The sequence below is a fragment of the Salvelinus namaycush genome, chromosome 41 (genome assembly GCF_016432855.1).
Source record: "Salvelinus namaycush isolate Seneca chromosome 41, SaNama_1.0, whole genome shotgun sequence".
NCBI lineage: Eukaryota > Metazoa > Chordata > Actinopteri > Salmoniformes > Salmonidae > Salvelinus > Salvelinus namaycush.
In genome coordinates, this window is record NC_052347.1 from 3,749,300 (window position 1) to 3,767,606 (window position 18,307).

The 18,307-nt window shown below is 40.6% G+C and overlaps 2 protein-coding genes across 2 annotated transcripts; both read right to left on the bottom strand.

The window, feature by feature from the left end:
• Positions 1-5,352: 5,352 nt before the first annotated feature.
• Positions 5,353-10,729, bottom strand: LOC120034314 (homeobox protein Hox-B7a-like). Its single transcript, XM_038980818.1, has 2 exons — positions 10,064-10,729; positions 5,353-6,201 (listed from the first exon to the last, which is right to left on the bottom strand). The coding sequence occupies exons 1-2, from the start codon at positions 10,473-10,475 to the stop codon at positions 5,942-5,944; spliced, it is 672 nt and encodes a 223-aa protein (XP_038836746.1). The 5' UTR covers positions 10,476-10,729; the 3' UTR covers positions 5,353-5,941.
• Positions 10,730-12,435: 1,706 nt separating this feature from the next.
• Positions 12,436-13,895, bottom strand: LOC120034452 (homeobox protein Hox-B8a). Its single transcript, XM_038981019.1, has 2 exons — positions 13,472-13,895; positions 12,436-12,749 (listed from the first exon to the last, which is right to left on the bottom strand). The coding sequence occupies exons 1-2, from the start codon at positions 13,893-13,895 to the stop codon at positions 12,436-12,438; spliced, it is 738 nt and encodes a 245-aa protein (XP_038836947.1).
• Positions 13,896-18,307: the final 4,412 nt, after the last annotated feature.

Genomic DNA, 18,307 nt, shown 5'->3' on the forward strand with positions numbered 1-18,307 from the left:
CTTGCACGCACCAACAAACAAACGCATTCATGTACCCACACACACACACAAACACACGGTATGAAAACATGTCTTGAGGTGTTTACAAATGACTGCCTTGAGTGTACGACCCCACTAAACCAAATGAAAACAGTGACCAAGGACAAATCCTGTATGCTTCCAACACACACACACACACACACACACACACACACACACACACACACACACACACACACACACACACACACACACACACACACACACACACACACACACACACACACACCCTTTATCCACAACCAGTCTCACTGTATCTCCACTTCAACACGACCCTCAGATTGTCCAGATGACATTTATAGCACGGTTGTTTCCTTGGGGAGAGAGCACACAACACCAGAACATCACTTAATACACCAAATTACCAACTAAAGTCAGCCGCGTAATAACAGTGAAAGTTACACTGAGTGAGTCCAGGTTGACTCTAACACGGGGCCGCCACTACACGCTCCATTCACTGCACAATGCAATAACCTTGGAGCGGTCATCCGCTTACGTCTTGGAGAAGGGCTTTTTACAAGTGGGAGAAATGGGGGGATGCACGAAATCGAGCCTTAAGGCTTGGGCATCTGCGTGTGTGCCACAAATCTCTCCCAAACGCAGGCACATCAAAGTGCGGCAACAGCAGCTCGAGAATTTACAACCTCTGCATTCTTCTACGTTTCACTGCCACCGAGCCCAACCCGCCCCTTACAGCTTTCCTGTTATCTCCTGCCCCAGCCAGGGCCTCACCGCTTTGTTACACGCAATAGTTCAGAAGAGGGACCAACAACACTGGAAAGATCACATCTGTTTGTCAACAGCTCACGCACTTAGCGACGAACACATTTCCGCACAATCATAGGAGCAAAATACACACACACACACACACACCAGACAGAAGGCCCTGATTTAGGAGGCTTTTGGGCATTATGGAAAAATTGACGCTAGATGGCACCAAAGAGTTAGGAACGAGCAGAGTCTGCAGCGACCTGCGTCACTGCAGGATCAAATCAACTGGAATTACTGCAAAGCTACAAGACTGCCAAGGCGGCTTATCACATTTGGAAATGAAATCCAAAACAAAGTCTCTTTCATCGTTAAGTGGAATAGGATATGCACTAGGCTGCTATCCTTTATTTCCTGAAAGTTATTGTATCTGCATGGACGAAATTCTATGGTAGGCTCCATATTTTGCTGACAGTATGTCATACAATACAAAATATACTATGCTATAACATAGTAATTGTATATTATAACATGTTGCAATTAAATACCATATCATTCAGTGGTTCTTTGTTTTTATCATGTCATTTTTTTTCTTGGATTTTAGTCTGTATTTTGCAGTACTGCTGAATAAACTCTGAATAAGGAATTGCTCTGTTGTTTGTTGGGATGTCAAATACTGAAGTGAGATGATAAAGAACATTGATTTTGATATTAGAAGTATTGTGATAAACTGTAGACAAAGAGACCAGACCAGACCAGACCAGACCAGACCAGACCAGACAGACAGACAGACAGACAGACAGACAGACAGACAGACAGACAGACAGACAGACAGACAGACAGACGCACACACACAGATGGATATACTTGCAGATAGATATATAGGTAGACAGACTGCCAGACCCTTGATACACAGCTAGAAGCGAATATTATCACTCACAATTACGCATTATATACTAATAATAATACCACCATTAATTATACATTGGAAAAAATAACATGTTATTACATTGGATGAGGATTGGCAAGCATGATTTGTGTCAGTATAATATATTAGTGGTAGTTCTAGTAGTGGTAGCCTATTATGTGATTATGATTATAGTGGTACATTAAAAATCACTAAATAGTTGGCTACGTTGGGTTTAAGGCACAGACAGACTGAAACAGATATCATAACAAGTGCACTGTGGAAGCAGCCTTGATGGTGGGTGTGGGGGACCTTTTACTGACGAGGAGACAACAAATGGACACCTAAGGGTCTAGCGTCTAAAAAAAATACCAGATGATGGCACAGAAGGAGGAATGAAAGGGGAAATTAAGCAATAAAAGTGGGCGAGATCACCCCGCAGACACATACAAAAAAACATTCTACACCGCACAGACCCACCAACTGTCCAGTAACCTGGAAGCGTCGCGTCGGTGATCTGGAAGTGATACGCTACACCACTACTTGACAAGCCCTTGCGTAATGGAGGATTTAGAAAAAAAAGACGGCGAGTCTCAATGCTATATTCAAAAGATAATCTGCTATCTCCACAAAGCAGCATGTTGTTTGCCTCGTCTTGTTTGTTTCCACGGTTTAGGGAGTCGTATGAGAGCGAAGGAATGTTGTATAGCCCCGTTCTTTTTGATTAAGGATTCCTCTTAAGAGGTGACCCAAGACTGTACATGAGAAATCATATTTGCATAGGAGCCGCTCCATCAAACCTCGCCCTCGCAGCCCGGACACGGGTATCCTTATATCACAAACACCCTCAGCCAGCCACAAATGAGCATATCGATATCGATATGTATTTCTCTAATATGCCTCCGAACCAAATACAAATTCGTCATGCACACATAACAAGGTAAACATTTACAAGCACTTTCAAGTGATGACATCTTATACAAAGTCATCATATAATCTAATATTTACTAAAGGTTTATGCACACTTAAAATTTGAATATTTCCTTGGAGAGAGCAGCTATGATTGCGTTTTGAATAATTGTTTTCAAACTTTCTGTGAAACGAAACAGCGTGAGTGTAATGACAGACACGCACGCCTTACCTTTGTTGATAGTCCGTCACTAAATCCTTGGATAGCATCCGCGAGTCTGCAGCTAGCCATACAGCATTCCTGTTGTCCCAGCTCCGTACCGCCATTAGCGCGCGAAGTCACCACTGTGGCTTTACAGGCCGCCTCCATACCGTTTAGTTTACATTAGTCAACAGGAATGAAGCATCCCGGTATGAAAAATGAGACGAGACCCTCCGGTGTGTCCATATCTCTCACAGTCAGTCACTCTCTCCATCGCAGCGGAAATCCCAATCACAGTCGGCCACATTAGCATAGCGCAGGATGAGGAGGCAGGTCTTCCAGTTTCTCTGTAAACACTGCGCGGGGACAAGGTTATTTTTTTACTTCGACATGCGATTGAAGAGCCTAGAACCTTGAAGGAGCACGGTGTTGCTACAGAAGGTGCGGTGTCCAAAAGATTGCTGCAATATAACCACTTGGGAAATCATAAAAAGTTCATGTTCACGGTTACCCATCCACATGACCATCCTCGGCCAATCCCAGGACCCAGGCACTCATAAAGTTCTATCACAAAGTTGTAAATTTTCATAAAACAACAAGGAATTTATTGCATTTCTTCATGACTGCTTTGGCAGTAGTGGTTCCTCCATCGCCATCTTTTTCTCTCAAAAAGGAAAAGCAAAGGGAGGATTTCTCTTGTGTTTTACATGAAAGAGGTTGTAGGCCGATCGGTGGGACATAAACGTTTCTTATGAGGGTGTTTTTGTGCGCTTATAAGCAATTAATACAACTATATTGCTCAGATATTTCATATCTAGTATTTTGTCCAAAGATGTTTGAAAAGGGATGTCTCAGTGTGCTATTGGCGCAATGCGTAAATATTATGGATAGCAAGAACTTGGAGGACAAGACTAGGCTTACGTTGACCTTTTTGCTGTTGTTTAGTTATATTATCATTGTATTGTTGAAATTGAAAATAAAATAAAAACACATGAAAACAATTACTTACATCAAGAACTAATGATGAAGCAGCATATCTCATTGAATCGTTGCATACTCATATTACATAAATGTTAGCCATTTACGTTGCTGATAAGCTATCTATGCATTATCGAGACCTTTGTTCAGATGTTATATATTATTTGCCTTTATATTGCTTGTATGAGACCAGCTTTATCTATTGACGGTGTATTGGTGGTGTATGTTCAGAATAAAACCCTTTTCAGAACAGAAAGTCTTGCACTGCTACCATACAGCTTTGAAAACAGACTTTGAGGCGTGTAAGTTAAACAACAAAGCATTCCGGTCTACCAAAACGTCTAATAGGAGATACTTTGATAAAGAAGATTTCATCGAATCCTGTGGAACAACACAACCATGGAAATATGCAAATATCAACATTCAACTGAATATCTATGCTACAAAAAGGCGTGCGTAACATGTTTCGCACTGCGGCATATAATCGCCGCATTGTGGCCAAGGCCCAAATCATAAAGATGTCTTCTAAGAAGGTCCTAAAGAGAATGAAACGCATTGGCATCCTGGTTTCTTTTTCGTCTAATATACAATAGCTAAACGATGCAATTTGATGCTTCCTATAAGCAAATGAAATATGTTGATTATTAACGAAAATGAAAAAGGAAAGACTAAACTCTGAAGACGGGTATTGTTGCTGGGCCTGCAATCCTGTCACATGAGCAGACTTTTTCGTAAGCGCCTGTTTCCCGTTTTGTTGATTTTTTTGTTACTTTGATGGTGGTTTCCGGTCTTTCATTGATGCAATAAACGCATTAGTTACAACCCCCAATATAAGCCTTCTTTTGGTCAGTGTTGTATGCACAGAAGCAAGGCAGAGACTATAGCCAACAATTCCATGGCAAACGGGTGGATTTAACATCCATAGTTTAGCCTAAAAGATATACCAATAAACGAAATATTCAAAATAACCCAAACACTTGCATCAATCAACTAAACAGGATGATGAAATCGTGATACTGATAGGCTGTTTATAGCAATACAAGTATCCCTATTATAATCAATATTAAACATTGGGCTACATTAGAAATGAAAACAGGTTAGACTATCTTGACTTTGTAAACACAGATTCAAAATAATATTCAATGAAAATTGGAACACTTTGCAATAAGGCCTACAAATGAATGGGCCTATTTATTTGTTGGACCAGACTAGCCTGCAAGTGGAAGGCTAGCCTACTATCAGCAAAATGTGATAGTTAGCGAAAAAATTCTGATAAAAATTGTGGACAGTATCATGCTTCCACAAGTTTTGTTAAACAAAAGCCTTAATGAAGGCTCATTTGGTGAAATGAAATGAAGATATATCACCTACAACTGTATATGTAGCCTGTAGACCTAGTCATTGAACCATCATACATGTTAACGTTTGTCTTTTTCTTTTGTAATCTTCGACAAATAGCCTAAGCCTCGTCGATAGGCCATCGCCCATCGCATAGGCCTATGTATTACAAACATATAGTGCCTAAGCATTTAGGAATGTAGCATATACCCAAAAGAAATCCAAAACAAAATCATTTGTAATTGATGACTTTTTGTTTTATTGGCATGAACAGAACACTTGTGCAATTGAATAACAAATAGTTCCTCACAACACGAAAATATACAAATTCCTACATCTCGTGGTCCAGGCCTACATGTCGAGAATAAACACAAAATACGTCAAATCAATTGACATAGGGGTAAAAGCCCTTACAACAAGTCATAAAATACACATCCCGAAGATCACAAGATGACAGAGAATGAACATATATAACATAACAACGATGATCGTAGAGTTGCAAAACTGCTGCAAAGCCGATCCCTTTCTCGCATATAGGCTAGTTTTACCAACCAGGGTTTTGCAATATTACAGATCTATGCCAAAAAAACGAGATAACATTTATCTAAATCAACATGTAAGCAACAATAGCTTATTTAGTATTGATTAGAAATCAATGTAATTTTTTTCTTTATACAATTTCACTGTACTTTTAACCAAACAAGACGTGGCTTTAGACTACATGAATAAATCATTAATCTTATAGGTAGTACTGTATGTTTAACTCAGTGTAAGAATAGGGGGGACACGGTTTCCCCCCATGGTTTTAATATAATATCAGTCTCATGTAGTGCCTATTAGTCTTTGTCCTTTCACCGTCGCTACTCTTCTTCATCTTCGTCCTCCTCGCCACCCGGCGGTTCGGCTACAGGGGAGCTCCGTCCGGGCGTCTTGTTTTCCTTCTTCCACTTCATCCTCCGGTTTTGGAACCAGATTTTGATCTGCCTCTCGGTGAGACACAGCGCGTGAGCGATCTCTATGCGTCTTCGGCGAGTCAGGTAGCGATTGAAGTGGAACTCCTTCTCAAGCTCCAGCGTCTGGTAACGCGTGTACGTCTGTCGCCCTCGCTTCCTGTCTGCACCTGTAAATAACAGAGGCAGAGCTTGTGTGAAAATACTGAACAGACAGAAATCGAGAGAAAACCCATTTCATTTTTCATTTTTCTCAACAAACTGAAGTAGTAAAAAAAAATATAAAATCGAATGCTCTAGATCGACTTTGTTTTTTTGTTCTTGTGAACGTGTAGGCCTATAGGCTATACCTTGTGGGTTATTTTTTCAACTTAAATAACAAAGCTTTGATAAAAGTGCATAGAAAGCATAAGTCCAGAGGAGGGAAATGTTGTGATATTTGCTGAAATAAATGCAACAATTGTGTTATATTTCTGAAGATTATATGATTCGAAGAATTAGTTGTGGAGAGGATTTTATTATTTACTATCTTCTCGGAGGTTAAAAGGCAACTTTCTCATAGTTTGGAAATAATTACATTTCTGAATCTAGCTGGGCCAAATGTAGTGGATCTGTTGTGCTACCTCAGTAGTGGCCTATGTTGTAAACACGCCTTGCGGAGCAAATATAAACACATAAAAGTTACATTTTACGAGCTGTTTCCACTACTAATTTTAAGTGTACAGTAAATAGTTTTATAATCCCCGCAGGTATAACCGTGGGGTAGTAAGAGGGAAGCGGATGTATAGGCCAGAAAGGAAGTAATAGTCATTTCCACACTGTTATTTTGTTATGGAATTCTAGTAAAAAGTATCACTTATCAGAAATATAAATAAATTGCAGTGTTTTTGTTCATTACTATTCCTGGTCAGATAGCGGTGACTGTAGGCCCACCACAAATCCTTAGTGTCATTTTGGCCTAGAATCCAGCAACGTTTCATGAAAATAACAAGAAAAGAAAAGTAATAAATAAGCAATATTTGTAATGAGATACTATAGGCCTTTAAATGCTTGTATTACAAGCTCAGGTAATCTATAGGTTTCCTTTTCCATCGTGTGCATAATACATTATATTTTTGTAAAGTATCTAAACTAGCCTTATACTTAGGGCCACTTACTTTTCATTGACATTCATGATGCAATTAATAGCATTACAGGTAGATGCTATTTCTATATCGACTGATACGCAGTATCATTCAATTGGCAAGGATTCAAACCAATAGTGGCAAAGGGCACGCAAGTTCCTTCCATAACAGGTAGCCTAGCTTATACAATAGAAGTAGGCTATGAAACCATAAAATGCAGCGGAAAATGCTCAGCTGTATATTCATGCATTTTCCTTTTGCACAAAATACCTAACATTCCATTTCCTTGGAACATAAAATGGGAGTTTTGGTGTACACAACAACACAACCTTCCCCACACAACAGGACCCCTATCCTATCTTCTCGAATAAACCTCGATGGCATATAGGCGAGGAGCAAAACAAGATCACTCCCTGTTTACATACACAAGTGATTTTACTTCCAAAAGTTCCGCATACGTTGCGAATGGGACGGGTCTCCTCCCGTTTCCGCTCAAGGCAGACATCGAATGGAGTCTGAGCTGAGCCGCAGCACTACGGGGTTTTATTGCACGCCGTGGTCACTGGTGTGGTTCTCATTTCCTCTCTGGCGACGTGTCACATTCTGGGTGAAACTGGCTCGAAATGAGACAGGAGGAGGTTTGGAGGTCTGGGGAGCCAGGCCGAGGAAGGGGAGAGGGAGGAAGAGAGCGAGAGAGAGAGAAAAAGGGGTATTCTTATTGATTATATTTTTCTCTCCTATGGTGTCCTCGGTGATTTGTGTTTCAGCAGAGAGAAACGGCTTGGCTGGAATTATTCTCCGTGAAACGCAGTTTTGTCAGGAGTTTTAACAAGAGCGAGCATTGTGCTCTCAGAGACCCTCTAGTACGCTCGCGCATAGTCTACAACACACCCGTCCCAGAGTATAAGACATTGAAAGTTAATGTCTGTGTGAGAGAGAGGGTTCTCTCTCTCCCTCTGTGTCTCTGTGTGTGTGTGTGTGTGTGTGTGTGTGTGTGTGTGTGTGTGTGTGTGTGTGTGTGTGTGTGTGTGTGTGTGTGTGTGTGTGTGTGTGTGTGTGTGTGTGTGTGTGTGTGTGTGTGTGTGTGTGTGTGTCTGTGTGGACGTGTTTAACTATTCTTGTGAGGATCTAAGTCCCCACAAGAATAGTAAACAAACAAAAAATGGACCAACTGTGGACATGTTGTTAGTGCCCACGAGGTCAAATGCTATTTCTAGGTGGTTTAGGGTTAAGGTTAGAATTAGTGTTAAGGTTAGAATTACGTTAAGGGTTAGCAGCTAGGGTTAAGGTTAGGCTTAGGGTTAGAGTTAGGTGTAGGGTTAGGGATTAGAGAAAATAGGATTTTGAATGGGAGTGAATTGTGTGTCCCCACAATGTTAGCTGTACAAGACTCTGTGTGTGTGTGTGTGTGTGTGTGTGTGTGTGTGTGTGTGTGTGTGTGTGTGTGTGTGTGTGTGTGTGTGTGTGTGTGTGTGTGTGTGTGTGTGTGTGTGTGTGTGTGTGTGTGTGTGTGTGTGTGTGTGTGTGAGAGAGAGGGAGATAGACTGCCTGCCTGCTTGTCCATCACTGTGTGTACCTACTAGTCATATTTATTTGTGTATGAATAGTCTTAGCCTGATAAAATTACACTTTAAAATCTAAATTAGGTTTTCAAAGTCAGTTGGTGGCTCCTATAACCAAATTAGCAAGCGGTAGGCTGGCAAAGAGAGACAAGACATGCCAGGCATGAGCAGGCTTCCATTAGGATTTTTTTTTTTAAGTATGTATATTTCACACAAGGACATAAATAGCTTACACACAACTTACACGACGAGCGTAGATGTATGAGAAAACGTGTGGCAACGAATACCTGCTAGTAGATGTCAAAAGCCCTGCTAATGAGGACGTATGTTTCAAAACTATTTATGATGTTGTACGTTTTACGCCAGAGGCTAACAAGAGGAGGGAGCACTAAATTGACAATTGACTGATAGGAATTTTTGTGGTAATAGTAGCCAAGGCCTTGAGAGGTTACTGAAAATTATTAGACAAAATTGTTGTCAGCCACTATTTCACATGAGCCGCGCGCACTAAAATTGGTTGTTCGTTGATGGTGTGTAGTTGTTTAGCCTCCTAAAGTGCATACAACGCACACCACACAAACACAGGCAGGCGCGCGCAGACACATACCACAGCTACACAGCCACTTACACATCTACACACACACACAAACGTTTTACGCATGACATTATTTGACAGTACACGTAATCAAACTTTGGCGTAACATGAATTGCTATTTTGTAAGCATCATTTTCTCAGACTAGACTTACTTGTTTGTTGTGTGGGCTGTAGGCAGCTGTAAGGCCCACTGACACTATTCCACAAGCCAGTCCAGAATGTCAGACAAAGGCGTTGCTATAACAAAACAACACAGCCTAACATCGCAAACCAAGCGCTAACCAACTATTAGTATCACAGTGTGTTAAGTGTTTGCAACACTCGGAGGCATTTATGCGATAATAATATAAGCCAGTGAACACCGGGCAGAGACCAGGCATCTGGAAATCATGCTGTGTTGTAGAGTGCGCTTACCACGAGATCCTATCGAAACAGCATAAACAACAGAAAGCGATGGAATAGTCTATGTGCGCTATTTCTTTCTACCCGAGGACGGAGTAAAACAATCCAACGCCCTCTCTCGCTCTGTTTTAACACAATACCGCCTAATGAATATTCAGATGTCTTAAATTATGGTTTTATTGAGGTCATATAGCAATAAAAGATGCGCAGGCAAAGCGGCGTAAAGCATAGTTCAGGAAGTAGAAGCCCGCACTGTTTAAAGACCGTTTACAAGAATTATTAGGTCGGAGCAAAGCCCTATTCCTTTCTCCCCTCTTCTTTTGAAAACATACATTTTAAGCTCACATACCTGAGCTTCTCATCCAGGGGTAGATCCGCAAACTGTCCTCGTTCTGTCTCTGCTCCGCCTTGCCGCAGCTGGACACCTTGGACGGGTCACCACCGGAGCAAATCATGGAGAGGTTGGGGTGTTCAAAGTGGGAGCAGTGCATGTTCAGAGAGCCGGTGCCCAGCCCGTACGCAGAGGGATACATGCTGCGGGTTTGAGTGGGCATGTTCCCTGCGTTATTGTACAGTCCCGACAGTGTGGAGGAAGAGGAGGAGAAGCCTGCGCCGCCGGAGCCCGAGACATAGCTGCTGACTCCCGGTGAACTGGACGCAAAGGCGCAAGACGTTTGCTCGGGAAAGACCCCACTTGGAATAACCGAACTTGCAGCTTGATATTTGGAAAACAAAGCGTTCGCATAATACAATGAACTCATAATTTGACCGGTGATTTGTAGGCCGGGAGGTTTTACTGTCGGTTTTACGAGGTACTGTGATATATTACAGAATTACAGTCTAGATTTACACCAAAAATCACCCCTTTTTCCTCAGGGGCCACGTGACGAGGGCCATGTGATACAAACTCGTCCAATAACAGCAGGGCTTCCTACAAGCTCAGCTAATGTGGAAAATAGTGCACCGCTGACCATACACATAAAATACTTCAGTCTATTCACTGTAAGCCAAAAGGTAGGCCTACCTCCAATCAAGGAACTAACTAGAACACAAACAAATCGATAGTCAATATAATATATTATGTAATCACCCAGCGCGTTGCACAGTGATAAAAAGGGCTGATGCTTACAAATATCCAACTGAATGTATACAGACAGATCTTAAAATGTCCTCGACTTCTCGTTGGACACCACACAAATAAGAAAAACCTATTAGTTTCCATATCGATTTTACTTATCCTTGTCAGTGGTGGGATCTCTCAGCAAGTTCCTCTGTCTGTTATTGTGGTCTCTGCGCACGATGCCTGTACTATGTCCAGGGACCAGTGGAGCCCACTCTGGGAGACTTTCTGCTTTAGAGCATCCCTCTTTCCACAGCTTCCATCTCCAGCACGACAGAGAAGCTCTGGACAACACAAGCACTTTTGTTTTTACGGAACAGGGAGGCCAGTAGCTGTCTCGAGTCGCCTAGTGCCACGTACCACGCTCTCGCAGTGTTTGACAAGATTTACCTGGCGCACAGGTGCTTTTATGCGCCTTTTTTTCTTTCCCCCCTCTCAAATAAGACTCAACATGAATGTGACTGTTATGGGAAGTGAAATATTATCACGTTTTTTCTGAAGGAGGGGTGTGTGTTGTTACTGTCAATAGTCATATGATTTAGCCAGACTTTACAGTGTGGTTCCACATGCCATGGCCTTATCTATGTCATGCTTGTGTGGAGATAAACATGTACGACACAATTCTGACCATGCGTCAATCCCTACATTGTTAGAAGTGTGCACCCAGTAGCCATACATACTCATTGGTTTGGTGAAGGTTTTAATGCACTTGTGTAATTTGGGTAAGATTACTAATTGGTTGAGTCAGTCTGTGTGATGACGGTACCTATTGGGATTCACACCTTGAGAGGAAATTAAGCAGCAATGATGTCACAGATTCTCGCTTGTAAACTTTATTGTGTCCTCTGTCTTCCGCCGCTTCCAGGTTTAGACAATAGAACAAAGTGATGAAGAACAATTAAACATATCATGAAGTCCCCATAAACTAATTCACGAGTAGCCAGTACACATACAGTACACATTCTGTTCAAACGAGGGGTCACATGACATCCTTTTTAATTTCCATTGTATTTTTATTCATTTTTTCATTTTTGCACTGTGCGCATGCTTACCCAAATAAGGAAGACAACAAAATACCATCAATCAAAACGAACTAAGGAAGGACAAGTGTAAAAATAGGAAAGCCTACAGCATAAATAGGCAGTTTCATGTTGTTGGAATTCATTATTCGCCACGTGGGCATAACATAGAAATGAGAACAGTAAAAAGTGCACAATTTAACTTAAAAACTATACAGCTGCCAAGATAAATGTTAATGACAAAATTCTAACAATATAAATGTGTTTTTTTTTCTCACGATAATTGTTCCACAATGAAAGGACTCTATTTTTAACACAATAATAATTTCCAACATCAGATAAAAAGTACAAATGCTTCATTTCCCGTTCAAATGTTTCGTTTTGTCTCCCAACAACCACAATGTGAATGGTCCTGTCCTTTGTCGCCGTCAGGAGACGTTCCCTTCGAATGACTCAAACCTGGAACGACTAGCCAAAGACTGCCATGTTCCGAGACAAAACCACATGCTGACCCCACTTCCCTTATCGTTCTCGCTGCCTTTTTCGCGGTGGTGATTTCGACCCCCCCAATCTCCCTATAGCTTACATTTGCTTGGCTTTGTCGCAGTCTTCCCCGGACGAGTGTGTCCCCGCGCCCTGCTCCTTCTGTCGTTTCTCCTTCTCGATCTCTTCCTGCTCTGTCTTACTGCTGGGGAATTTGTCCTTGTTGTTTTCCTTTTTCCATTTCATCCTCCTGTTCTGAAACCAGATTTTGACCTGCCTCTCGGTCAGTCCCAGGGCGTGCGATACCTCGATTCGCCGCTTGCGGGTCAGGTAGGGATTGAATAGGAACTCTTTCTCCAGCTCCAGTGTCTGGTAACGGCTGTAGGTCTGTCGGCCTCGCCTTCGTCCGGCAGCTGTTGGCAAAATGAGGGGACATGTTTGAGGAAAACATACAAATAGCCATAACGAATAGCCTATACAAGTTCACAAATGCAATCCCCTTATCTCCATCCCCAATATCCCCACAAGCAAGTATTATTGTCTAGGCCTACAGAGTGAAGCTATCAATTATATAATCCACTCATTTTTATATATATATCCGAGGTTACTTAAACCTAGATTGACTTCCAAGTGATTTATCAGCATTGCAATACAATTCAAATGATTGGATGTTTAATGTCCACACATTCATAGGATATTAAATAAAATCCAAAGCAAGTCATGTCTGACGCCCACACATAGGCTACTCAACGCATTGGGTGAAGCCATAAAGTGCCTAACCTGTGGGAAATGACCACCTTGTAGCGAAATAATCCCCGAGACCACTTTAAGTCGTAAAAGCGAGTAGTAAAACTTTAACCTGGGTGAGAAGTAAGAGAATCAGCTGCGGTCCGGCTCGCACATGGAGAGAAAAGCTTTGCTCTCTTCTCTATTCCCCTCTCTCTTGTATATTGCGGGGTCATTAAACTGTAAAGTTTTGGACACCATAAAACAATAAAAGCACTTTGTCTCTCCTTTTGAACACAGGAAACGCACCTCAGCCCTAATTGCGAATGGTTTGAGGTTTAATATTCTACCCCTTTCCCGCTATTCATTCATACCCACAAGCAATGTTCCAGTTTTAGATATGACTTACATTGCGGTCGCATCCACGGGAATAACTGCGTTGGAGAGGGGCTCTGTTCCGTGCTCTCCGTCTCATCCCCGATACCACCAGCGGCTAGCTTGCAGTCGTTGTACTGGACCAAATCTGCGTCCTGGGGTCCAAAAAGGGTTTGCCTCTGGAGAGCGTCGTACCCGTAGAAGTTGCCCGGCTCTCCATGGCATGTTACGGCGCAGGGACTCTGTTGGTAAGGGGCACTGGAGAGCGTGGACGCTCCGTGGTGGTAAAATTCCTGGATTTGAGGGGGATGTTGGAAAGTTGCTCCAGTGCCTGGTCCATACACTACTGTGGGTCTACTCCCAAGGTCCTGCGCGAACCCGCACTCGTAATAATTGGGACGTAAAGAGTCTCCACTCTTGTATTTGGAGAAGAGAGAGTTGACAAAATATGAACTCATCTTTTGTTGTTGTTGGTTTTGTTGTTGTTTGTGATTATCAAGACTCAAGCGCTCGAGAGGAAGGCAATTGAAGAGTTATTGGGTAAAAAAAAAAGAACCCAAGCTGGTTCGCAATATATGGACTGATGTTGAATTTCAAAACACCCAATCTAAATAGCCGAAGCCACAATCATGCCGATTCCATAAAATCGTCTCCACTGAAGTGCTCCTGCATCACAATTCTGGTATGAGGTGCCAGTTCACAAACAGTTTTCTGTGATTTACTCCGCTGCAAATGAGTTGTTTCATATTTTGCGGTGTCTTTTCACGATAATTTGCATCTATTATCGGGTCCTCATCTCATTGGCTTCTCGCATCCCACACGGACACTGCTCTACTCTGCGGGCTTCTGATATGGAAGGAGTGAGAGAATGAAAAAGAGAGAAAAAGAGAAAGGGAGAGGGAGCAATGGACTAGGGGAAAGAGAGGGGGGTCGAGGGAGAGAGGAGGGGAGAATATGCGCATTAATATATTCAAGCGGGTAAGTTAATGAGAAATCTGCCGCTTTGCATCAGATCAAATAGAGAGCGCCCCCACCCACCACAACTTACCCACTCTAAAAACCTCTCTTGGAGAGATTGATTTTTAGCATGTAGCCTAGCTAATGGTCAACCTAAAGGGATGCACATATAGCCTACTCATTCATTTCTAAATTATAATGAGGTGGGATCCTCTTTTTCGAAAATGTCAGGGTCGCCCTGGCAAATTGTGAAAGCACACGATGTAATTGGTATCAGTTTTAACAAGTCCTATAAATGTAATTGCAGTTCTAAAACAACTTGTCAAAGCCTCGGCACCAGCGTCTGAGGCTTGTTGAGAACAAACGAGGTAGTCAGATTTAACATTTTGATGATAGTATTTTTATAAATATGATATTCATAAAGATATGAAGATGTCTGAAAGGAGCGCCACTCGTGGTGTAATGGAGAAAGTGGTTGTAAATGGTTTAACAAACTATAAAATGCAATAAACGCTGAGGCTGTTTGTTGTTTACACCTAGCATCAAAAAAGCTGTTAAGATTTTATGAGGTTCCACGACCAACGCCATAAATGCTTCACTTGGAGCAATTTCACCTATACAGAAATATTCAAGTATTTAATTGTAATTTTAGTTGTGTTTTCCATACGGACTGTCATTATAGAAGCTGATATTTTAACCCCTAGAATTATTTTCTGGAATAACAAATGAGGGGTTAACTTGTGGAAAGGTTGTGTTCGTTAATGACCTCATAAAAACGAAACGGTTGTTAGGATTGGGACTACAATACGTTTTAAAGAGAATATAGGCCTGTCTATACGTGATTGCTTTGAAAAATAGGCCGAGCGTAGTTTGCATTTACAAAATGAAGCCAAGGAGGAGTGTCTTCGAGTATTTATTCAGAATTCTAGTATTAGGACAACTAGCCTAGATAATTAAGATTATGATAACGTCTTAGTTACGTTGTATTGGCCAATATATGACTTACATTGTAGTATAGGAGCCAAACCAATAATAACTTTTTGTTATTCTTGTTTTATGCAGTTTTCCGATATTATGTAAGATATAGGCCTATATGTTCATTGTTGAAATTGTTGTTGTTGCCTATATGTTCATTGTTGAAATTAAGTGAGAAAATATCCATTTTGCGTGCATTATTTTATTCCCAGTGTGCGTATGCAAGTATTTGCCCTGCTAGGCTACTGTCAAATGTAACCGTTGCAATTTTTTTAAACATTATTATTAACCGTGTTTTTGGAAAACCTTCCAACATATGTCATGTGAATGTCCAATTTACAGTAGGACAATTTCTCTGCCATTTTGTCATACTTTATAGCGTGCGCATTCATGATAGGCTACGTTAAGGAGGTTACTGCAATTTTAATAAATTAAGGTTCTAACCCAAATTAGTTAGCTATCTATTGGAAGTATACCAAACTTTCGAATTAGCTACACTGAATTAACTGTTGTCCTTTACATATCAGGGAGTTCTAATGTAAATTCAAACACATTTCACAGCGCTAAAAGCGTTACCAATGTAGAGTGTTACCCAATTTAGCGGCATTTTACTTCTAACATGACGGTTTACAGCAAGAGTCACTTATTTCCATATTTCGTTACATTGTAAAAAAAAAAACATAAATATGAACAGCGTTTTTCGATCCGAATAATGAATATAATAGTTGTACTACAAAGTTAAACACATTGCAATCGAATAACAATAAATCAAAAAAACCTTCACAACATTCAGTTTGTTTTTAGTAATTATTCCCAAAGTCATGGACAACACCTTTAAACCAACAGAAGATCAATTATTACAAATTAGTAGGCTATATAATCCTCTCAGAAGAGCTGTGCCCTTTATATAAGTGCTTTAGGGTGAAAACATTATTTGCAAGCTAATAACGTTTATGAAGAAACAAACAAATAGCCCAAATCATTGTCAATGCGCTTCTGTTTGACTATTCAAATATATAGGCCTAATTTGAAATCTTACCCTAATACAGGAGAAACATATAGGCCTATATTAATCTTCTTGCCGCCCTTCAAAATCTCTTTAAGTGATGCAAGAGGTTCTCTTCGCCCAAGTTTAGGTGGTGTAAAGTGGCCTGTCTGAGTTTTCTAAGGACTTCCGGATAGGCAGACAACACAGTGGAGGCTTTCTTTCGTGGACCAACATCGCCACCAAGAGGCCGTTTTTAGGTGTGACGCAGGGATTTCAAGTTAATACCAGTTTATGATTCTATGAACACGACCCATAAACCCACATAATGACGCTATTTCATAGCTAAACAGTGCAAGTATAGGCCTTATTTCGAAATAAGAAAACACATAGGCTACAAGAGCTGTTCCTCTTCTGTTCTGAAGACATGTTAGTCTATACATATGCCTAATCCCGTCTAGTTTAATTAATATTGCTAAAAATGTGTAATTATTTAGGCCTATTTAATTGACAACATAATATCAATCGAGTCATTTCTATATGTAGCCTACAAACTTATTTTTGTAAGAAATAATTAGCTGCCGTACATGGGCCTACATATTGTTGGAAAGAACATAATACATATTTGTTTCATTTAAGTTGTTACTCTAACAGCTGCCTACCTAATAGAAAGCATACCTTATTGTATTTGATTATATGCAGACAACAAATTAAACATATCATTTGAGATGAATCATGTAAGATGAATAACCTGAATAATGTAAAAAAAAAAAAAACACGAAATTGTTAAAATATTTAAGAAACTTTGTAATTTGCAAGTGAGGTTTTTAATTGTTTCTAAAAACGATTTACGTGTTAACACGAGGGTAAATTATGCTTCAACCTTATTCGTAGACCTCTCGTGCATGGTTCAAACGAAAATAAGAATGATCAGAATATTTATTTTAAGAACTTTGAATCAAGCTCATGTTAGGAAATTATCATTCACATAACTTTTGCCAAAGTTGATGGAAAAACATAATCAACAATATGCGTTAGAAACATTCATTTTCTGTGCACATATTTGAGAAGTCTAGCTTGCAGAGATTTAGAAGTCAAAGCTATTTATTAATTTTGCCCATATGAGTTATGCGACTCCAAAAACACTTTCCAGATGAAGACAAACTCAACCCCTGTCTGTATGCTCTGCCCCCTGGGTACTCCTGGCACATTTACTCATATTATCTCTACATGGTGCAACATTAGAGAATATTAACTTATGGACTACAACACTTGGTAGTATAAAGTCCATTATTTTAATATATGTACTCAACCCTGCGGGTTGGAAGCAGAGGGGGAGGGATAAGTGTGAATTTGTGTAATTTCTGTTGGCATGTGTTTTTTGTTTGTCCTGACAACCAAAAAACGAATAAAAACTTGATCACAATAAAAAACAATATGAATAGAAACATTCATTGAGGTTTAAATGTCAAAACAACGTAGAGACAGTATAATATACATGTTGGTTATTACTATTCGTTCATCTCTGGTTATTGTTGTGGGGCCTAATTGTAGCCTATAATTATGGTAATTTCTTTGAAAAGGGTCGTAGTGTGCCTCATAGTGGTAGCAAGTACTGACAAGAGTGGTAATGATTGTCAAAAAGAGCCTGCAACGTTTGCTGTCATTTCAGATTTGGTATGATAATCTGGTGTATGATAAAATTGCCATGATAAATTGAATTTACTCTGTCCAGGAGTTTGTCTTTGTACTCAATGAATGTATGCAAAATCACAGCATACAGTCATACAACAGAATTGCAAACTGAAAATGAGAACATGGGGAAAACAGAGTTTATAAAAGAAAGAGATGCACTCTGACCACCTATTAGAACCTATTCCATGACCTAACAATCGAAGGTTCTGCCACAAAATGGCCAGCCTAGCCTGGGGGCGAGGTTGTTAACAGATTAAG

Excerpts from the sequence above, each read along its gene's own strand:
- LOC120034314 (XM_038980818.1), bottom strand. The coding sequence starts at position 10,475 with ATGAGTTCATTGTATTATGCGAACGCTTTGTTTTCCAAATATCAAGCT. Across the intron at positions 6,202-10,063 it reads CCCCTGGATGAGAAGCTCAG|GTGCAGACAGGAAGCGAGGG; the intron begins GTATGTGAGCTT and ends TGTTATTTACAG.
- LOC120034452 (XM_038981019.1), bottom strand. The coding sequence starts at position 13,895 with ATGAGTTCATATTTTGTCAACTCTCTCTTCTCCAAATACAAGAGTGGA. Across the intron at positions 12,750-13,471 it reads CCCGTGGATGCGACCGCAAT|CTGCCGGACGAAGGCGAGGC; the intron begins GTAAGTCATATC and ends TTTTGCCAACAG.